The sequence below is a fragment of the Nerophis lumbriciformis genome, linkage group LG35 (genome assembly GCF_033978685.3).
Source record: "Nerophis lumbriciformis linkage group LG35, RoL_Nlum_v2.1, whole genome shotgun sequence".
Classification (NCBI taxonomy): domain Eukaryota; kingdom Metazoa; phylum Chordata; class Actinopteri; order Syngnathiformes; family Syngnathidae; genus Nerophis; species Nerophis lumbriciformis.
The window spans coordinates 24984286-25008852 of NC_084582.2; the positions used below are offsets into that span (position 1 = coordinate 24984286).

Genomic DNA, 24567 nt, shown 5'->3' on the forward strand with positions numbered 1-24567 from the left:
TTGTGTTTGCCATATAAAAAACAACAATAAAACGTATAATTGACAGATGGATCTGAAGTTTATCTCGAGATTGTTGTGTTAAAAGTAAACAGTAAAAAAAAATATGTACCGTATTTTTCGGAGTATAAGTCGCACCGGAGTATAAGTCGCACCTGCCGAAAATGCATAATAAAGAAGGGAAAAAACATATATAAGTCGCACTGGAGCCCGGCCAAACTATGAAAAAAACTGTGACTTATAGTCCGAAAAATACGGTAATTTATTTTTTAACCCTTTAATGAGTAGGACCCTTTTGGATCCCCAATAATTTTAGTGTGATTCGTTTTTAAGTGTCATTGCTCAAAAAATAATAATGAATCATCAATGGTGTTATGAGTTATTGACCTTTTTAAGGCTCCAATTATTATATAATCTCAAATATTCCACTTAAAAATTTTATTGGGTGAAAATATTGCATATTTTGTGTTTTTTCCATTAAAAAAAAGGTTTTTCTTTGACAAAAAGAGCATACAACTTAAATCTTTAAAAACATTATATTGACAGATAGACCTAATGTTGATCTAGAGATTTAAAACTTGAATAATAATACAAATAATAATACTGAATAATGACACATTTTTAATATTTTTTTGACCAAAACCCTTGGAGGTCCCTGGGCTCAAGCCTGAGTGGAGGCCTAAATGTATATTTTTTATACATACATTGTATTGGTTTTTAAAATAAGAAAATATCAAAATGGCCCCGACTTGCTTTGATTTTTCAGTGTGCGGCCCTCAGTGGAAAAAACTTTGGACACCCCTGCTTTATGCCGAGACATTGTTGATTGCATCTCCACCCTGTCAGCCATGTAGTAGTTTTTATTACTTCCATTTCGAGTCCACTCACATAGTAAAGTGAGAACTACTGTATATGCTACTATATGCTACAGCGGAGGATTTTAGCATGCATGCGCATGTACGAACCAGTCTGCCCCACAAAGTGACAATCATTGGTACTTTAACTTTAACTTAACAAGAGGAATGATAAAAATACGGAATTCATCGACTTTGGATTACAACAGGATACAAATAGTGGACTTGCGCAAAGCTCTTTGGGTAAACCATATCTCGAGATATCCGCTGACTTCACTGCAAGATACTGTACATCACAATATTCTCAAATTCCAAATGGCTCACTTGGAAGAAGGCGAGATTGTTTCATAAATAACTAATAAATGTTTTGGTTTCAAATTTGGGGGATTTATGGGGATCCCGAATACACAAAAACAGGTACCAACAGGTACAGATGTTGATTTTTCCATAACAGGGCCCCTTTATTGTTGGTGGTCATACGTACTGTTCCTGTCAGCTCTACTGTTATCATGCAGTACATCTGCACACTCTAATCTTTACAACAAGAGCTCCCAAAAAGAGTTGTTTAGTTTGTCTCACCAAGTGGCAGCTTCCCAAATGTATTACGTATTCATACTGAACTTTTCCTTTTTATTATTTTTTTCTGTTTATTGTTTTTTAATATTCATACTGATCTTTTCCGAGCTCGCACAATCAATGATTGCGTGTCTGCTGGGCTAATTAGTTGCTGTCTGTAAAATTGGGATGATCAACACTACCTTGTCTGGTGGTGTGGGGCTAAACTCCTCACTCATGGTGCTGCTGTATACTTAAAATTGCTGTGTTTGGCTCATTGGCACATGTTCACTTTGGCCCCTGGAGTCAAAATGTGTAAGCACACCTGCTTTACAAGAAATTGTTTATTAAATTAATTTCACCATTTGCTCTTCTATTACTTATTTCTTGTGGCAAAGTCCGACCGGTAGGAGGCCACGGGGAAGACCCAGGACACGTTGGGAAGACTATGTCCCCCAGCTGGCCTGGCAACGCCTCGGGATCCCCCGGGAGGAGCTGGACGAAGTGGCTGGGGAGAGGGAAGTCTGGGCTTCCCTGTTTAGGCTGCTGCCCCCGCGACCCGACCTCGGATAAGCGGAAGAAGGTGGATGGATGAATGGTATATTCTATGTGAAATAAACTAACGTCATTGAAAAAATATTAAAAGACACCAAAACGCATCAATAGAATTTGTTTTAATCAGCCCCTTAATGTTACGATCCGCTGCACGGATCATAGTTTGTTTATGTTTCTCGTCACATATGTTTTCAGCACATTGATTTTGTTTGTGTTCAGTTGCCATGTCAACTGATTACTTTCACCTGCCTCTGGTTAGTGTTCGGGACGCGCACCTGTTGCCCGGGCACTAATCAGAGGGCTATTTAGTCTTTGCTCTGGCCTCACTCGGACTGGCTTCCTAGTTTGTTCTCACACAACTGATGACGACGATTATGTACTGTTTCTTAGCTACTAGTTCTCAAGCTAGGCTCTTTTGGTTTGCTAGCTCCCACGCTAGCCCTTTTGTTTATTCATCATATTATTTATATTTATAATAAATCATTTTTCCTACCTGCAAGCTGTGTCCGAAGCCATCTGCATCCTTGGGAGAACCACACCCGCATCACTATGCGACCACATCGTCGTTACACTTAAGTCTTCTAGCAGCTATGGAATTATGTTGCTGAATAGACAATATGCCTAATATATATATTTTTCTGACCCTCCAAAATTATTGACATACACACATATGACAGATAATTGTCCATCGTCGGTCTGTGCAGCGCGATCACTGATCCTGCAGCAGTGCGTATAACTGCTAGTTTGCACAGTTCATTATTAAACACAAAATAGTGTGTCATGATCCGTGGTCCGGATAATGTTAAGTTTAGTTATGTTTGATTTTTGGACGCTTTTTAGTTCCTGGTTGTTCACTTCCTTGTTTTGTTTTGGTTGTCATGGTCACTCATTGTGTTCACCTGTCTCTGATTAGTGCTCAACCGCTCACCTGCTTCCCGAGTGCTAATCAGAGGCATTATTTAAGTTGCCTTTGCCAGTCACTCGTTCTGCCTTCGTTGTCTTCCATCGCAAGAGACGGCTCCGGACGACAGCGTGAAGGTAGGCTAGGATTTATTAACATAAATCACGCACTAACACAAACATAAACAATACAACAAAAAAAAGGCAAGCGTGCCTAAAACACAAGTGAAGCTAATCTTTAGCAGAAGATAGGGCATGGACAGGGAAACTTACTTGGTCAGAGCAAGACATAAACCGGTGTGACATAAAGACAACAAAGGCAGAACGAGTGACTGGCAAAGGCAACTTAAATAATGCCTCTGATTAGCGCTCGGGAAGCAGGTGAGCGGTCGAGCACTAATCAGAGACAGGTGAACACAATGAGTGACCATGACAACCAAAACAAAACAAGGAAGTGAACAACCAGGAACTAAAAAGCGTCCAAAAATCAAACATAACTAAACTTAACATGATCCGGACCACGGATCATGACATAGTCCTCGCAAAACGGTGATGAGTGTAGATAGAAATATGCACGTGAAATAATAATTAGATTTGCATCTTCTCTTCCCAGCATTACAAGCGTTTTGATGATTAGCATATATTTAGCATATTAATTAAGACAAGAGACGCAACATTGAATGCACACTTTATTCTGCCCACTTGACAGACGCAATTCACTCTCCACACGTTTGGTAGATCAGTTGTGCGTGTGCCATTAAGTTTGCACTTGCTTTAGTACACACAAATATTTAGTATATCAGGACCATATGTGTCCAACTCCAACTTGGAGAAGAGGATTGCACTTTGTCAGGTCTCCACCTTCACACCTGTTCAACTTGGGTGTCCCACCTGAAGACTAAGCTCCTGCTGGTAGCGCTTAACCACAATAAGGTGGCAATCTCTCAGGGGGGAAAGTAACAGATAAAAGTAAAATAAATAAAATTGAGTATCCTTCATCCACATTTTTATCAACCATCACAACACTTGATGGCCTCATTCTTAAACTGAACCTAACCTTAAGTATGACTTCACACACAATAGTGAATATTTACAAAACTGAAATATACAGTAGTCTTATGAATAAAGCAAAAACATTCTTCTCAAACTATAGTTTATCTTAAGGTCAGCTGCATCATGCCTCAACATTTCTGCATTATCCACTTATTTAGACAGAGAAACTTAACAGCACTGCCTACACTCTGTTTTTTTTTCCCAAGTTGTTTTACTGTACCAACTTACAGGGAGTCAACAGTTCCCTCTGTTCTTTTAAATTATACTTATTTCCCTGTGTTCTCTGACTTTGCAGCGTGAGGAAGTTCACAATTGTACAAACCCCATTTCCATATGAGTTGGGAAATTGTGTTAGATGTAAATGTAAACGGAATACAATGATTTGCAAATCATTTTCAACCCATATTCAGTTGAATGCACTTCAAAGACAACATATTTGATGTTCAAATTCATAAACTTTATTATTTTTTTGCAAATAATAATTAACTTAGAATTTCATGGCTGCAACACATGCCAAAGTAGTTGGGAAAGGGCATGTTCACCACTGTGTTACATGGCCTTTCCTTTTAACAACACTCAGTAAACGTTTGGGAACTGAGGAGACACATTTTTTAAGCTTCTCAGGTGGAATTCTTTCCCATTCTTGCTTGATGTACAGCTTAAGTTGGTCAACAGTCCGGGGGTCTCCGTTGTGGTATTTTAGGCTTCATAATGCGCCACACATTTTCAATGGGAGACAGGCCTGGACTACAGGCAGGCCAGTCTAGTACCCGCACTCTTTTACTATGAAGCCACGTTGATGTAACACGTGGCTTGGCATTGTCTTGCTGAAATAAGCAGGGGCGTCCATGGTAACGTTTCTTGGATGGCAAGATATGTTGCTCCAAAACCTGTATGTACCTTTCAGCATTAATGGTGCCTTCACAGATGTGTAAGTTACCCATGTCTTGGGCACTAATACACCCCCATACCATCACAGATGCTGGCTTTTCAACTTTGCGCCTATAACAATCCGGATGGTTCTTTTCCTCTTTGGTCCGGAGGACACGACGTCCACAGTTTCCAAAAACAATTTGAAATGTGGACTCGTCAGACCACAGAACACTTTTCCACTTTGTATCAGTCCATCTTAGATGAGCTCAGGCCCAGCGAAGCCGACGGCGTTTCTAGGTGTTGTTGACAAATGGTTTTCGCCTTGCATAGGAGTTTTAACTTGCACTTACAGATGTAGCGACCAACTGTAGTTACTGACAGTGGGTTTCTGAAGTGTTCCTGAGCCCATGTGTTGATATCCTTTACACACTGATGTCGCTTGTTGATGCAGTACAGCCTGAGGGATCGAAGGTCACGGGCTTAGCTGCTTACGTGCAGTGATTTCTCCAGATTCTCTGAACCCTTTGATGATATTACGGATCGTAGATGGTGAAATCCCTAAATTCCTTGCAATAACTGGTTAAGAAAGGTTTTTCTTAAACTGTTCAACAATTTACTCACGCATTTGTTGACAAAGTGGTGACCCTCGCCCCATCCTTGTTTGTGAATGACTGAGCATTTCATGGAATCTACTTTTATACCCAATCATGGCACCCACCTGTTCCCAATTTGCCTGTTCACCTGTGGGATGTTCCAAATAAGTGTTTGATGAGCATTCCTCAACTTTATCAGTATTTATTGCCACCTTTCCCAACTTCTTTGTCACGTGTTGCTGGCATCAAATTCTAAAGTTAATGATTATTTGCAAGCTGGCAGGTGTGACAACAGATGGTTGTCCAAATCTGACAGGGAAAAATGTTGGACTTTTAAAGAGGATGCAGGATAAACTTTAAATTAACCCTATGCAGAATGGACATTTTTGCATTGTATTATACATCAGGAAGTGTAGTGTAAGACAGTGTTAAAAATAAAACCATCAAAAGCAATCTGCTTTTGTATAAGGTTAAGTTAGGTTAAATGAAAGTATTATTATTATTATTAATTAATATTATTATTATTTTTTATCTTATGGTATATCAAAAATAATATTGAGCAACATTTAATTGAAATATTGTCCAGCAGTGCTCAGGTTGATCATGCGGCCGCCGGTAAAAATTAATTGCCCACCCCTGCGTTAAATCATTACCTTGTTTTTTTGGCGCCGCTGGTTAGGCATTCAATTTGAATTTTCTTATCTCAAAAGGAAAAACCTTTGTCGCTAACCCCTACTCTGTCATATTGTACGCTATTAAAGAACTGTGACTGGATATCTTCTGAACTTGTCCCACCCATTTACAAGACAAAATTAAATATGATTGGATTTTGTTTCTGACAACTTTTAGTCTCGTTTTTAATTTGTCGACACTGGTTCACTGAGGGTTGAGAGGAGGGGTGTGTGTGTCTGTGTGTGAGTGTGGACTCGTGGAGCCTAACACAGGTGATGGACAGACAAAAGGGAAAATGACATCATACAAGTGTAGTAGCGTGTCCTTTTTTCAACGGAATTTTGTGAAATTGTCATATATATACATTTTGTGGGTACATTAAAATGTACTTTCTCAACTTCAAACATTTAATGTGGGTGGGAAATACATGTATTTAAGGGGGCTCTGCTTCCTCTTACCCCTAACGTAGAGCCGGCCCCAGAACGGAGCGTCGATAAACACAACAGCTATACCTCACACAAAAACAAGATAGTTACTTGTGCATCCAAAAGACAAAATAGAACAAGACAAGAAATGCAATGTAATTTACGAAATCCCGTGTAAATCATGCGAAAAATCCTACATCGGAGAAACAGATTCCATCTAATATACCGAAAATATGGTCTGATTACAAGAACATTTGAAAGAGTATAATGGAGATTTCAATACAGGTTGAATATAAAGTGTGTGGATACTCTTGCTTAAGATAAAACTTAAGATATAATAAGCTGACTGACAAGTTTAATTCAGCAGGTGGCTTTCCTTGATAGCATTACTGCCGCATTACACTTCTGGCCTTTGGTCCTCATGTGCCAGTGATGCAGTTACTATGATAAATGACTTCATGGTGGGGGATGTCCATAAATTAGTTGTTAGCGACAAACTTTGGCCTTTGTCCTTTCCTCTTTGAAACAGGCTGTCTCGTATTGGTATTTAATTGCATTCTTGTGTGATGAAGAATGCAGCTGAGATAGGTTCCGGTATCCCCTGCGACCCCAAGGGGGACAAGCGGTAGGAAATGGATGGATGGATGGATGGGTCAATTAGACAGGCCAAAGGCCTTCGCCATAACTGCAGCTTTAAGGGTTTTTGTTGTTGTTTTACTTTAATTAGCTACAATGCGCCTATTCCACATTATTTTAGGAAGAAGCTCGACTACACACTGGTCTCGTCCGCGGTCTTTCATACGGAACGAGTGACTGGCAGCTGTTCATACTCACATTCATACAGTCACTGAGCAGTAACCAATCCCACACTGTTTGCATAAAAGTTAGCTATGTAAAGCAATACATTATCAATGACTATCTCACTGCATATTTAGGCACAACAAATGTCTTTCCCTACACCAGTTGACAGACAATAGACCAAACTACCAGCTCACAAGTTCAACAAAATTCTGACATGTCAATGCAAAAACATGGTTTAAGCACATGCACGCTTGTGTGCCTAAGAATGTAAACTGTGCAGCTAAAAGACAATGCATTAATAATGCACATGACAAAACAAAACACAAGCAGACATGTGCACTCAATCGCAGCACTGCAATCCTTATCCCTGCCCAGACACACTTACTCTATGCAAAACCGCAGATGGAAGTCAGATGTTACTGCCAACTCGGACTTAAATCAAAAGCCAATGAAGCTTGGTACAATGTATGTTTTATCTGGGAATGAGACAAAGGCACCAAATAAGAACACAGGTTGAGCAAAACATTTAAATATGGAAGTTTTGCATTCTTAACAGAAAGAAACTGTGGAGCTCTTAGTCCAGGGTTTTTTAAACTGTGGTCTCTAAATGTGCTGTTAAGGCAATGCAAATGATGTTCCCTTCTCTGATCACTTTCCTCAGTCCACTTTGACTACAATGAAGAGTAATTACAGAGCTTGTTTTCAAGTCAAGGATTATCCTCATCAGCTGAGTCATCTCCATAAATGTTAATTGATTTGTGTGTGGTAGGCATGACCGGCCTCAGCTTTTCATGTACCTAACAAGATTGTGTTTGTGTTCCCATTTCGGTCTTTTATTTTACTCATGTAACATACTAGGGCAGGGGTCTGCAACCCGCTATGTTGAAAGAGCCATATTAGACCAACAATTTAAAAACAATTAAAATCTGTCTGGAGCCGCAAAAACTGAAAAGCTTTATATAAGTGTTATATTGAAGGCAACACATAATGTGTCTATATTAGCTATATTAGCCTACTATCAAAATTACTATGTGTTGCAGGCTGATGCAAATTTTCGTTGACAGGAATGTGTATTTCAACTTTTATTCTACACATACATACATACATACATACATACATACATATATATATATATATAAATATATAAAACATGTCTTCATCTTTTTCCATTTTTACACATCTCTGAAAGAGGTCCAGGGAGCCACTAGCACTGCATGCAGCTCTAGAGCCACGGGTTGCTAACCCCCGCACTAGGGGCTAGCGCTGACTGCAGTCTAGTTAGTATTGTAATACATGTATCTTTTGCCACATCAAACTTTGAAGTTTGTGGCTTGTAAAGGTGACTATGGCCTTGTTCACACTGCAGATCAATTCTGATTGTTTTGCCCATATATGACCTGTATCGGACCAAGGCATCTTTCATTTGTGGATATAAATCAGCCAATGCGACTGCAGTCTGAACATTCGACCAATACAGTACATCACATTTAAACAAAGCACAATAATGGGCAAAAATTATGAAAATAAAAAAATGTTCTTCAGACATTATATCTTTGGAGAAAAGGGTCAGCAACAATATAAACTAAATAGTATGTTCGTTTTAGAAATGCAAATATATTTAAAAAATGCTTAGTGAAGCAATGTTTGACATGGACCATTCATTCATTCATCGATACATATAAGTATCCATTCACTCAAGAACAGTGTCTCTATGTTTGTATTGCGAACGCCCCATAAAAAGTCTGTGGTCTTTATGGGCCTTGGTGAGAGTCAGTTGTAAAACAAATGTGTCCACCACTTGTGGCAGTAATGACAATCTCAAACAAACAGAAATAGCCTGGAGCTAAATTCATTGAGAAGTTTGTTCAGCGCAAAAATTATGACCAAAGTGCTAATGTTGAATTTTCCATTGCACTTAAATTTTGTTGACAGTTTAGTTTAAAAACATATTCATTAATACTTTTGTGTATTTATTTTACCACAACATAATTGTATGTAGCAGCACGGTGGATCCAGGGGTTAGTGCGTGTGCCGCACAATTAGAACGTCCTGGGTTCGATACCCGGGCTCGGGGTCTTTCTGTGTTGAGTTTGCATGTTAATAAGGAATCAGGACTGCAAGTTACCTCCAGCTTAACATTGAATATTTGACAGTTGAAATGACCAGCATTTATACTTTGAATCAGGACAGCACAGCATTCATTTATATGACCCAATCTAAACAACCTTTCCCACTCATAGCGCAAGTAAACTACAAAAAAAAAAAAAAGAAACACACTTGATCAAACATTACATAACCGGAAAACTGGAATTTGTGGATATTATAAAAATGTTCAAGCACGATTCATAATTCAAAATTACACCCTTTTATATCCACGACAATGTTATTTATTGGAAAATGCAAAACACTCCACACGTATCTATGTTTGGTGCATTTTAGCCGCTTGATATTTCTGATTGATTACACAACTTAAAGGAGGTTGTCACAGAAGTAATCAAGGTAGGAGTCAAACTTTAACATACTCTTAATATCCAATTCTATTCATTATTAATTATATATTGTAACTTTTGTGGTCTATTGTGGCTTTTAGGCACCGGACAATTTTTTTTATTCCAATGCGGCCACCAAGTCAAAAAGTTTGGACACCCCGGTTATGTGTTAAATAAATAATAGTCTTTGTAATTAACACATGGTTTAATGTCATTCAAAAAAATCAAAAAGTAAGATTACTGATTCAGTGTTAATATTTGAAAAGTTAGTGGAAAAGTTGGGCCCCAAGGTCAAAAAAGTTTAAAAACCCCTTCTCAAGAAAACATTGTCCTACCTGTGACTTTGAGTTGTGTTGTCCTCCGCACCAGTCTGGATCCATACTGTAACTCGCAGGTATAATTTCCCCCATCCTCCTCCTCCACTTCGGGGATCCAGATGTGTGTATTGTTGACAATAATAGAGCTTCTCCATTCGACACGTTCACACTCCTAACAGAAAGACGTGTGTCATACTGATCAAACAACTAAACAATTCTATTGATGATTGGTTTCTTCAATTTATATTGGTGCTTGTGACATACCTTGTACCAGGTCATCAGAGGTTGTTTATATGGAGCCAAATAGTCATCGATATCACGGCATGTGATCATTTTGCTATGAGTAATCTCTGCTTTCTCCAGGTAGCGGATTTTGCTGCTGAAACACTTCCCCTCATCACTCTCCTCCACAGTCATGGACATAGAGACCTTCATACAGTATGTTGAGTTCCTAAAAAGATCACAAACATTAAAAACAAAGTTAATTGATTTTGACGATATATTTCATCTTGGTAACTGAGCATGTATAAGTGGCTAAAATGGTCATATTGTCCATCCATTAATTTTTTATAGTGATTAACCAAATTTTCAGCCACTGCAAATTTTTTTGCCAAAAATATGCTGGATGCGCTTGCAGAAATGGCAGCAAGATTAAGGCATCATCGTGTATCCAGGGGAGCACCAACCATCGTTGTATGCTATATCGACATTAAAGTTACAGTAATGCTGTCTTGACAAGTACTAACTACCCTTCGTATCTGGCATTAGTGACACAAACACTATTTTTTTCCTGAAGAAGCCATAGCATGTTTAGATGGCCAACACCAGCTAGCTAACATGACTAGAAGAGTAAAACCACAGGCATAATGCAATTATGTTTTATTTTAACGATAAAAAATAAAGTTACAATTGAGGCAGCAAATTAATCAAAACTAAAATACACACTTCAATAACTCTAACACACAAGTTGTGTGCAAGTTTCCAAAACATGTGAAGATTCAGTTTTAAGGTCCTGCCAACTTGTATTTGTTTTTCAAAACCTACTGTCTTTTTTATCATTTATTTATATTAAAATCTTCTTGAGCCACTTAGTGATTGAATTTATTCAAATGTTTTGTTGTTGTTGTTGTTTTTTTCCAAAGAAAATAATGTCACTTGAGTTGCAGGTTTACCAACAGGAGACTGCATTAACAACTGCACTTTATCATTTATTTTGAAATCATTTTGTTATTTGTTGTTGTCTAATTTAAATGCATATGTTCCACTTTCATCATGTTCTATTACACTAGACTTGGGCAAATTAAGGCCCGGGGGCCACATGCGGCCCGTTAAGTTTTTCAATCTGGCCCGCTGGACATTCTCAAATCATTTTTTTAGATCTTTAAGATGGAAAGTGTAGCTGCCATTATGATGTGCAGTGATGTTTTCAAGTTACCGTAAGTATTGAACTATACAAAGTATTTCAATGGTTGGAATCTGCGCTTTTGCATGATATACTGGTCACTATGGTAATCTAATGAGTTACTATGGTAATCTAATTAGTTACTATGGTAATCTATGTCACAGCAGCTCAGACAAGGCACCAAGCAGTGTGGGTGGGAAGCGTTTCCACAGACGCGGAAGGAGATTTTCACAACAAACTTCTAAAGCTTAGCAATATATCACATATATCAGATTGTAGGTGAGTTTATTTTGTACCCTTCGCGTTCATATTTCACTGTTTGTTGCCTTTTTGTTGTGTTTCAGTTGATTGTAAAATATGTCGATCGAAAAAGGGTGTGACATTCATATTTTGTCAATATTCAGTGTTTTATCATTCGTAGAAAAACATTTAAATTCCATTACGTTTTTTTAAGGCGGTCTGTCATAACGTTTTTAGCATTCAATCAGACATTATTGTGAGGTTTTGTATTAGTGATCCTAACAATAGATATACCGGCCCCCAGACACATTTTTTTCTCTAAATGTGGCCCCTGAGTCAAAATAATTGCCCGGGCCTGTATTACACTGTTCAAAAACAACCGTTTTTGTGGACGTACTTCAGTTTGTTCCAGAAAGACAATGTAAGTAATACTTGGTAGAATAATTGATTTTGGTGTTTCCGTTTTTGCCCTATTCTTTGCCTTTGAAGGCAATTATTTTGATTTCGGTGCATCCCTATATTTTTTTTGATATTGTAGAGGGAAAGTACACCCTGGACCGGTTGAGTGATGTGTGTCATATTTTTTTTCAAAGGCCAAATTAATGTAACAATCATTTGAAATTACTATTTTACTATATTTGGTGAGGGTGTGGACAATATGCACAGCTCACGAGTCATGGCAATAGGTGGAATTGTGTTCGTAAAAACCAGAGTAGACAATATTTTGAAAAACCAATCTAAGAAAACTGAATTGACAAAATATATGACAAGTAGGGACATGAATTGAAAACCGATTCTTGCTCAGATCCGGTTCAGAGTGTATCAATTCCTTGGAATGGCTTGCCATTTTTTCAAACGATTCCCATAACGGTTCCTGCAGGTGAGGATGACGTCATTACGCAACGTGCGCAGTGACAAGCAACGTAGCGCCGTCCGGGCAAAAGAAGCACTCCGAGGTTTGCTGACATTTCACTAGAAAAGATTGCTACAGTGCTATTTGTAATAATTCCAAGGTTGCTATTTCATCAAGAGGATGACATATGAGCACTGTACTGGGACATTTGATAAAGCATGCAATAAATATAAAAGAATGTTGCGTTTTTGAACCACGCTGATCTCATCCCAGGCAGAAGCAGTCATCTGACATAAGTGCAACAGGTACTACCGCCTATATTGTTTGCACTATAACCTGTTAAATTGAAATGAATGCCTTCTCATTTAGATCAGCATGAGAGGACATACACTTTATTGCCAAAAGTATTTGGCCACCTGCCTTGACTCACATATGAACTTGAAGTGCCATCCCATTCCTAGCCCATAGGGTTCAATATGATGTAGGTCCACCTTTTGCACCTATTACAGCTTCAACTCTTCTGGAAAGGCTGTCCACAAGGTTGCAGAGTGTGTTTATAGTAATTTCCAGCCATTCTTCAAAAAGCGCATTGGTGAGGTCACACACTGATGTTGGTCGAGAAGACCTGGCTCTCAGTCTCCATTCTAATTCATCCCAAAGGTGTTCTATCGGGTTCAGGTTAGGACTCTGTACAAGCCTGTCAAGTTCATCCACTGACTCTGTCATCCATGTCTTTATGGACAGTCATGTTGGAAGAGGAAGGGGCCCGCTCCAAACTGCTCCCACAAGGTTGGGAGCATGGAATTGTCCAAAATGTTTTGGTATCCTGGAGCATTCAACGTTCCTTTCACTGGAACTAAGGGGCCAAGCCCAACTCCTGAAAAACAACTCCACACCATAATTCCTCCTCCACCAAATTTCCCACTCGGCACAATGCAGTACGAAATGTAGCGTTCTCCTGGCAACCTCCAAACCCAGACTCGTCCATCAGATTGCCAGATGGAAAAGTGTGATTCGTCACTCCAGAGAACGCGTCTCCACTGCTCTAGAGTCCAGTGGCGACGTGCTTTACATCACTGCATCCGACGCTTTGCATTGGACTTGGTGATGTATGGCTTAGATGCAGCTGCTTGGCCATGGAAACCCATTCTATTGAGCTCTCTGCGTACTGTACGTGGGCTAATTGGAAGGTCACATGAAGTTTGGAACTCTGTAGCAACTGACTGTGCAGAAAGTCTTTGCACTATGTGCTTCAGCATCCGCTGACCCCTCTCTGTCAGTTTACGTGGCCTACCACTTCGGGGCTGAGTTGCTGTTGTTCCCAAACGCCCATTTGGGAACAACAGCTGGTGCGACCCATTCTTTCACAAATGTTTGTAGAAACAGTCTCCATGCCTAAGTGCTTGATTTTATACACCTGTGGCCGGCCCAAGTGATTAGGACACCTGATTCTGATCATTTGGATGGGTGGCGAAATACTTTTGGCAATATTGTGTGTTCTGACTGATTTCGAGGTGGGCAGTAACAGCTTCAGTTCACGTCTGCCACTAGCTTTCACCGTGGAATGGAAGAAAACCAAAATTTTACAACAATTTACCACAGCAGATGCTCCATTGGTAGGTGAACGTTCAATTGAAGTCAGAGAAACGTTGCATGCTTTCCTCCAACCACATTTTCACTCAGTCAATATATTATACAGGTGGAACTCAGTATCGCGTAAAATTTCATTAATTTCAGCAATTCAACTTCAAATATGAAACTAATATGTGATATTAACTAATTACATGCAAAGTGAGATATGTCAAGCCTTTATTTAATATAATTTTGATGATCATGGATTACAATTTTTGACAATCGCACATTTTCTAAGATTTTCAATTGTTTTTCATAAGCTGTAAGCAATAACCAACATTGTATCAAAATACATGTTTAAATATAAAGTGTTGCATGCCATGAGCCTATGGCATTACATTAGTTTCACCTTGTAAATCTAAACAAACCTTTGCATGGTATATTTTCAAGGCAGATGACAAAGATTCTTATTTAGTTATAAACATTATACGAAATGTTACATACTTGTGTAATTTCCACGTACATTTTAATTTTCTTTTTTTTAAATGTATTTACAAAAGTTTTTTTCTATGCTTAGTGCCTCTTTAGACCTCACTGTTGGCTTTGTAAGGCCATGTTAGCTCCTAACTAAACACAATGGATGCTAATCCACCTTTTTGTTATCTTTTTTTCCACATAAGAATCAATAAGAGAAACAATAAAGAACTGAATCGTTAAGTAGAATCAAAAGTGGAATCAAAACAGTGACAATCTTATCAATTCCCATTCCTACAGACAGGACAACATTTTTTCTTTTTTATTTTACTCTAAACTTTACGTTCATGACCTAAGATTGCATTTTTGACCATTTAACTTTTTTTTTAAAATTTTTTTAATTTAAATCAAAATAAATAACACTAAATAAATATATTGCTGCTCGGGTCTCACATGCCCAAGCAGGTGGGTGGCTCGAGAAGCACCGAGGCTAGTTTGTCGTGTGCGCATGGACACTTTCATGATCTGTCACTGAGTTGATCCTGTGGTTTAGTCTTTTAAAATCCAAGTCAGTGATAGCTGCTTGTAAAACCTCAGCTCGGTTTGCCCCGTCTGTGAGACTCAAAAAGTGGATTAGGCTGTACCATGTGCCCGCTAGGCTACTTTTCTCTTAAACAATACATTTTGTCATGTTTCAATATCAAGAATATGCCTCTCACCACGAATACTTATTCTGGAAAGTGTGTGTTGGGAAATCAGGAATATGCCTCTCACCACGAATACTTATTCTGGAAAGTGTGTGTTGGGAAAATGTTATAATTTTACACACTAAAGGCCTGATTTACAAGTAAAGTAGTTAGTAGTAAAACACGTACAAACTTGACAGCACACGCAATTGTGTCTTTTAGGTGATCAGAATAAGGCGTGCAGTCAATTTTGGGTCTCTGTCTTCATTTATATGCAAAATATTTGCTGCTCATCAAAACGCCCACAATACTGGGAGAAGAAAATGCAAATATTAGTTAGCACGCACAATGTGATCTAGCAACACATATATTCTGCTCACTTAACAGACATAGTCCACTTTGCACACGTTTAGTAGATCAGCTTTGCGTGTGCTATCAGGTTTGCACATGTTTTAGTACACGCACCTTTAGTAAATCGGGCCCATATAGTCAGCGATCTTGAGCCATCAAGAGATGGTCAAAGTCACTCTAGTTTGGCTGAGGAAGAGGTTGTTCTTTGGGAAAGGAACTCAAAAACATACTCAAAGACAAAGTTGGCAACACAAATAAACAGCAGGAGGGTCACTTCACAGAACACAAACCTAATTTGCAGCGTGACCAAACGTGGCAAAACAACACAAAATACACATTGGACTACTGCTACAGGGATAATGAACAATAATTTTGCACATCATGCAATTATAGCAACTATTTAAGTGCAGCACGGCATGCTGGGAAGCCAGAGGCAACCCCAGCGACGTTACAATATTACTTAGGATTGACTCAGAATATTGTGCTTTGTCAACAGTATAAATGCATTCTTGTATTACAGTGCCTTATGGACATAAGCTTTGCTGATTGTTTCAGTGTATACATGTGTACACAAATATATTGGATATGCTAACCTACTATAGGCAGCCCCAAAAATGCCATTTATATTCAGTGATGATTCTTCCACTAAGTGTGTATGTGGTTGTAAATCTACTTGCATTGCAAATGAAGGTACTGTATCTTTAAGCGATAATTATCGTGTTTGTAAAATACATTCACCCACAATTTCAAAAACCCAATAATCTGATTTTAACAAACACAAATATACACTATATTGTCAAAAGTACATGACCAGCCATCCAAATGATCAGAATCAGGTGTCCTAATCACTTGGCCTGGTGTATAAAATCAACTTAGACATGGAGACTATTTCTACAAACATTTCAGTGATTTCCAGCGTGGAACTGTCATAGGATGCCACATGTGCAACAAATCCTAAATCCTAAATCCTAAATATTCCAAAGTCAACTTTATTATAAGAAAAGTGAAGAGTTTGGGAACAACAGCAAGTCAGCCACCAAGTGGTAGGCCACGTAAACTGACAGAGAGGGGTCAGCGGATGCTGAAGCGCATAGTGCAAAGACTTTCTGCACAGTCAGTTGCTACAGAGATCCAAATTTAATGTGACCTTCCAATTAGCCCACGTACAGTACGCAGAAAGCTTCATGGAATGGGTTTCCAAGGCCGAGCAGCTGAATCTAAGCCATACATCACCAAGTCCAATGCAAAGCGTGGGATGCAGTGGTGTAAAGCATGTCGCCACTGGACTCTAGAGCAGTGGAGATGCCTTCTCTGGAGTGATGAGTCACGCTTTTCCATCTGGCAATCTGATTGACCAGTCTGGGTTTGAAGGTTGCCAGAAGAACGCTACATTTCGGACTGCTTGTGCAGAGTCTGAAATTTGGTGGAGGAGGAATTATGGTGTGGGGTTGTTTTTCAGGAGTTGGGCTGGGCCCATTAGTTCCAGTGAAAGGAACTTTGAATGCTCCAGGATACTAAAACATTTTGGACAATTCCATGGGATGGCACTTCAAGTTCTAATGTGAGTAAAGGCAGGTGGCCAAATATTTTTGGCAATATAGTGTATATCCTGCACTGATACTGCACATCCTGTGTATTGTCTCAAGCGCGACTTTAAAGCCAAATGGGCACAATTTTTTTGCATGTGTCAGCTTTTTTCCAACAGTGCTGCTAGTTTATAAAACAACATAAATGTACAATTTGGAGTTTGTACTCTGCAGATTTCTTTTGCAGAATTTCCTTATATATTCTTGTGAGAATCCAAGTGGGAAGCAACTTGAGACAACACCTGGCATTTACATAATAAAGCAACAATGTGCCCTGTGGCTGAAATACAAAGAAAAGAGTGCAAATTCAGCTACCGTCTTTATGATGCAACACATTTTTGGTTTGTAGATTTCAAAATCTCTCAAGGTGACTGTATTTTTATGGTGAGCATGTATGTGTGTGATGTTCCAAGTTCACCTCTAGACACAAAGGACCTCATTGATCTCTCTGTCATTCTCACTTCACACACACACACACACACACACACACACACACACACACACACACACACACACACACACACACACACACACACACACACACACACACACACACACACACATGCACACACACACTGGGATTTTTCCAGTCAGCGACCTAAACAAGACCACTGAGCATTAAAATAAAGGAATGAAAAGCCTTTTATCCATCCATCCCTTAGTTTCTCTCCTTTTCATCATGCTGCTTCTATTCTGCAGCATGTTGTTTTCCCCTCCAGTGATTCACTTACTTTTACCAGCATGCTCCCCTGACTTTCTCGGTCTCTTGATTTCACACACCCGGTTGTGTATTTGTGAGTCTTTATATTCATTGACACCTCGTTGCGCAACACAACCACACCCCAACTAATTTACTGTAATTACTCCAGATACAAACATTGAAACATAACATGATGGGTTCAACATGTAAAGCGACTTTGGGTACTTAAAAAAGCGCTATATAAATCCCAGGTATTATTATTATTATTATTATCATATCATATCGCAATTAAACTTTAAAGTATGTTTTCAGACCAGTGAAACTATGATTTAGGCTTATGACTTATGTCGTCTTGTAAATAAATCGTGTTTTAACGTCAGAAGAGTCAGCTATTGCCCTCATGTGAATCAAATAATTAATTCAACATGAATAAAATCCTTCCTCCCAGAGGACCTCAATACAAACATACATATGCAAATGGAAACTATTTTATGGTCGAGCATTGTTCACATAGGCCATTAACACGTTGTAATGGTATAGGCTTATCTAAGTAAGCCTGTAAGGTAATAGTACACATGGATTCACTTAAACTGGTCATATTCTGTATTTTGTTGTGTTTTTTTTTTCACATTTAGAAAACTTCCTGGTGGTCAACATAACATTTAATGATGTTTTTTGGTCAAAATCTTGCAAAGATTTTGTTTTACAGACCTTTTTCAAACCGCTTTCTGACCGTCTCTTCAGCATATGCTGTTTTGTGGGCGGTCTTATTTACTCTCCTCCAGGCCAAACCCCCTTTGACTGCGTTTTCACCCCGTCAGCTTTTAGTGCTTCCATATTGAGTCTACTGACAGGTGTAAGTTGGAACTATATGCTTCTTTTCATTAGGAATTGGGATGCATATGCATGTACGAAACAGTCTGCCCCACAACAAGAAGATTGTGAAAAATAATTAACTCTGAATACAACTTGATAAACATGGTGGACTCCCGCAAAGCTCTTCGGGCAAACCTCTACCATGTATTGAGATATCTGCTGACATAACTAAGACAAAACATGTCACTAACGTCTCAAATTCCAAACGATTCTTTTGGAGCAAGTTTGGTAGAAGGTATAATTGTTTTATAAAATATTTCCGCCATGACTCCATGGTTTGATTGCACATTTCCAGGACTTATGGGCATCCTAAATACATAACAGGTACCAGCAGGTAGGACAAGTTGGTTTTAAAGTTAAAGTTAAAAGTACCACTGATAGTCACACACACACTAGGTGTGGTGAAATTAACCTCTGCATTTGACCCATCCCCTTGTTCACCCCCTGGGAGATGATGTGAGCAATGAGCAGCAGCGGTGGCCACGCTCGGGAATAATTTTGGTGATTTAACTCCCAATTCCAACCCTTGATGCTGAGTGCCAAGTAGGGAGATAATGGGTCCCATTTTTTTATAGTTCATTTGCATTTAACAACTTCTCAAAACAAACCAAAAAACATATTTTCATGTTATGTTGAACAAAATGAACTATTTTTTTTTTTTAAATCATATGACCCATGTAAGAAAAGAGATGTGAGTGACATGTCATCATTGCAAAAATGCCTTTACACACAGTGACACAGGTGATGTCCACCTGTGTTACGGCTCAGACACCACGTCACCAGGCAGAACATTTCTGGGTCAAATTAATCTGCTCGTTCCATGTCAGTTGGTTATTGATGCAATTGTCAAACCGCTTTTAACATGCTGCAACAATCCTTTTCAGATTTCCCTGTGCTGTTGTGTGTGTGTGGACGAGCAATCTAAAAAATGCCAATAACCGAAAACGCAAAATGAATTAGTCTCCAAATCAGCTTGTAATCCACCATATCCTCCTTGTCAATAAATCAAGTACACCCTCCTTGCAATTACCCTCCACTGATCAGGCCAGCCTGCTGCAGGGTGCATTGAGTTATGGTGCTAATAGAGGGGGATGTATCCCGGCCAGCAGGCAGCATGTTTATACCTGGATGGAGCTGCAGATTAATTTGACTATCAATCTAACTAACAGGCAGCAAGGGGAATGTAGACACCTGCGTATTCTGAGATGTCCACACAAGCACACAAGCTACCTTATACTTGTGGCTGTTACTGTTGCTTGTGCTTGGTTTATTAGTGCAATATTCTATTACATGAGTTAGTGAAGGCCCTCTACTGCTTTTGCTTTACTCTATGAGGTCCTTCTTAAATCTTTGAATTATTGTGTTACGCTCATACAACATTGTTAGGTGAGTAAATTTAGCCATAGTATAGCAACACTCATAAATCATGTTTACATGCAGTTGTTTATTACTGAGGTGATCCTCCCATCACTGTGACTCTCTCTATGTGAATGCACACTTTATTACGTGGTGCTATAATACTGTATAGTTTTAACATATTGAGTAGCATGAAACAGTGAATCATACAGGGTATTCTTAGAAATTGGATGATCGCTCAAATTATTTAAACACTCACAGGTAGGATCTGATGACAAATATCTCATTAAAGGGGAACTAGATTGTTTTAAATTTGTGCCTATTGTTCACAATCCTTTTGAGAGACAAGAAGACATACATTTTTTTGTTGCATTCTAGATTGTAATAATCGTCTCATTATTAGGTGGCTAGAAATGCAGCTAATGGGAGCAATCCTTTCTGCCTCTTAATTTAAGAATGCATAGAAACCGCCAACAATTCATCTATGTTCTGTAACCTGTATAAAAACCAAGCTGCAGAGACATTGTTATTGTCAGAGCGAACACTGAGGAACTCTTTTTCTAGCGTACTAACACATCTTGCAACAACATGCGACATTACCCATAAGCCAGCTTCTGCGTCAGCAGCTTAATGGCTTTTGAGTTCATAATCTACAACACAATGCGATAGGACACCAATCTGTACTGACTGAAAAAACAAACATATTACAGTATCTCTAAAGTATTAGCCCACATTTCATGTTTTGTTTATACACAGCTAGCTCGACAGTGTATGTTTTGTTACTAACAAGCATAAAGTGCTGCATGTATCATGATCAATATTAGTGACACAGATAGGAAAAGTTTTTTTCCAGTTGATTTAGGATCAGCACACCATTTATGTCGGCATAGCTTGGCTCCAAGTTCCACATTTATGCCGGTCCTCACTCTCTCGGCTCCTATCTTCACCAACGTTTCACCCTCTTTTTGTTCTTGCTTATATAAGCAGCAGTTCATCCTTTGTATATTCAGGTTAAAAAAAGACATGGTTGTAAATCCTCATTTGTCCAAAAATAGTTGTCTTTGTTGTCTATTACCATGTCTGCCATGATTAGAACACAGACGTGATTGTTTCCAGAAGTAGGAACACAAATGTGTTGCCCGAAGTCAGAAGTGCGCTGCTATGAGAACGGAAATAAATGCGCTGCGGAAGGAAGGAAGGAACTGTATTATCATTGCACAAGTACAACAAAATTTCATAAGATATACTGAGTTACGGTAATACTTGTAATGACCAAAATATGGAGCATATTGTATATTTGACATACTATGTAATTAATGTGTTGATAGATAGTACTTTATTTACTACATTACTAATATATATATATATATATATATATATATATATATATATATATATATATATTCTAGGGGTGTGCATCTCCACCTTAAATGGCAATTTGATATGAATCTCAATGCATGGGTTACAATAGAATTCACTAACAATACTTTTTAAAACTTTACGATTCGATGGTGGTTGCTTCGGGGGTATCACTAAAAGTTCAGGTTTCAAAGAATAATTCTACATGATGCAGTTGTTAATGGCATGTCTCTTTATTTATATATATTTTATAGGGTTAGGCGCAATAAGTGTTCAACTTCAGCCTAAACCCTTTCAGTCTGCAACATTTTCATTTTCAATCTATGAATGTACAACTGTTTGTTTATTTTGTTGACCATTGACCGAAGAATAATAAACTACTTCTACTTGTAATATTTGTTCATGTTAATTTGCTGTAGCTAAAAATAGTTTCTAGTATGAATGAACTGATGTGCAAGGTTAAGAGTTAAGAACACCTAAAATATATTTATGTAACTATGTTTTTAGATCTGTCTTTATCATTTATGTTCAATTTCAGTTAAGTGTATTCCTTTTATTGAGTTAATTGAAAAGTCTGTCCTTTCTATTGAGCAAATATATATTTAGAGGTTGCTGACTGTAGGGGTGTAGTATAGCAATGTTACAGTATTTCAATGGATTAAGTCCATATCACCTGATTTTGCACCTCATGATTTACAGCCATGGCCAACAATCACTGGCAGTGCAGTAAGTGTCATGTCCTTCATATAATTAGGTGAGAAGGAAGGCTTTGAAAGTTAGGACTTAGAATTGGCATGTAGCACATTCAGTTTTCTTGGGACTCATTCATAAAGCCAAAGACCTTTAATATATGCACAGATAAGACCAGTCGGGCTATAATTTCAGCCTAAATTTTGGTCAGAGATAAAGTAACAGAAAATAACCACAGGGTACAAGATTTGGATGTTGATCACAGACATCCAGCTTCAATTAAGGGTTTTGAACCTTGTTTTTTCTTCACATAGCTGTGGAAACAATACGTTTAAACAGCCATGCCTACCGCACAAGCAACATATTTTTTACACGTCATCGAAAAAGAAGACAAAGTATTGATGATTGCTGGGCCAAATCATTGACCACAAAGGCTAATTAAATGATAACACCCTGCATTACAAAGAAGAGATCATACTCACTAGGATGCCTCTATTGAGTGACCTCTTTTCTTAAATGACTCATTGACATGAAGTGAACAACATCAATAGAATAGCTACAGCAGGGATTCTTATACAAGCCATAAGTCAGGGGTCCGCAAAATATGCTTTGCGAAACATGAACTGAGTTCATGTTTCGCAAATCGTTGAAGGACAAAATTTATAGGAATTAATAAGCCAATAAAACAAACATTCTGAGCATTAGAGTTAGTGCATTTTAAACTGATATTACTGTTGCTAGTCTGAATAACAAAATGGACAAATATTCAAGTCCATTCACTATTTCAAGGGATACTAAGGCCAAAGAGGCTATGCTCACCAACATGAAGGTTGTTAAATGGAGTTTGGTTTTATTGACAATGATGGATGGCCAAAATGTGTCTCGATGTCCGGTAGGAAAGTCATGAATTGGTTGCTTGTAGATTTACTACAAAATGACTCTTGCTAGATTTCTGTGAAGACGTAATACGAGAGTACCATTCTTGTTTGCGAATAGTGTCTTCACGTGTCTACAAATCAATTAATTTATGTCACAATGGTCTCTTAACAGTTTCATCAACCCATCCACTTTCTTACGCTTTTTATTTTAACAAAATTCAGCAAGTAATAACATTTTTATCACAAAACGGGTTCATTTGAATTATTCCAGTTTTCTTACTATTTCTGTAAGATTTGAAACTTGAACATTTAAATATGAATAGTTAATTTATATGGAACAGGTCTAAAGTACAGTGGTACTTTCTTTCGTCTTTAGTCATCCGTACCAAAAGAACTGAATGGCCCAAAAACTGATGCAATATTTTCTAAATTAAATCATGTTCCAGACGCGCAAAAATATTAACAAACACATCTTATTGAGAATAATTATAGTTTTAAATGCAGAAAAAAATGGATTCATGTACTTTAATTGAACACTAGTGCCATTAAGGAAGAGAGAAGGAGGGTGTCATGACCTGCCACACCGGTCAGACATTGTATATTGTTTATCCTGTGTTTAGTATTTATTTCTGTTTCAATGCTTCATGCTTCCCTTCTTGTCACTTCCTGCTGTGAGGGATTAAAAGCTTGCCGGGAGGACTAATTAGAAAAGTTTATGCCACGTAGGTTTTCTGTTTTATTCACTTGTGGACTGCTGTGCTCCGTGTTTACTAACTTTTGCCAAGTACCTAATAAAGGGAACTTCTGCTTTGCACTTTGCCTGCCTTCTCTGCATCCTGAGATCACGCCAACAAAAGCTGAGATGCGCCATTGTGCCATAGGGAGAGGAGAGCCACAAGATATTTTATTTTGTAAAATTGTATTTTGGAGTGCCATCTCCGGGTTGGGGAGGAGATCTTGCCCCCAAGTACCTCGGAGTCTTGTTCACGAGTGAGGGAAGAGTGGATCGTGAGATCGACAGGCGGATCGGTGCGGCGTCTTCAGTAATGCGGACGCTGTATCGATCCGTTGTGGTGAAGAAGGAGCTGAGCCGGAAGGCAAAGCTCTCAATTTACCGGTCGATCTACGTTCCCATCCTCACCTATGGTCATGAGCTTTGGGTTATGACCGAAAGGACAAGATCACGGGTACAAGCGGCCGAAATGAGTTTCCTCCGCCGGGTGGCGGGTCTCTCCCTTAGAGATAGGGTGAGAAGCTCTGTCATCCGGGGGGAGCTCAAAGTAAAGCCGCTGCTCCTCCACATCAAGAGGAGCCAGATGAGGTGGTTCGGGCATCTGGTCAGGATGCCACCCGAGCGCCTCCCTAGGGAGGTGTTTAGGGCATGTCCCACCGGTAGGAGGCCACGAGGAAGACCCAGGACACGTTGGGAAGAGTATGTCTCCCGGCTGGCCTGGGAACGC

At 38.8% G+C, this 24567-nt stretch overlaps 1 protein-coding gene across 1 annotated transcript in view; it reads right to left on the bottom strand.

Annotated features, from left to right (window-relative positions):
- The window catches only part of il1rapl2 (interleukin 1 receptor accessory protein-like 2), a 647587-nt gene that overhangs the window by 210710 nt on the left and 412310 nt on the right, over positions 1-24567 (bottom strand). The window contains exons 5-6 of the mRNA XM_061927700.2: positions 10349-10535; positions 10103-10256 (exon numbers count right to left, since the gene is read on the bottom strand). Of these exons, the coding sequence (XP_061783684.1) occupies positions 10103-10256; positions 10349-10535 (341 nt within the window). The remainder of the gene's footprint in view (positions 1-10102; positions 10257-10348; positions 10536-24567) is intronic.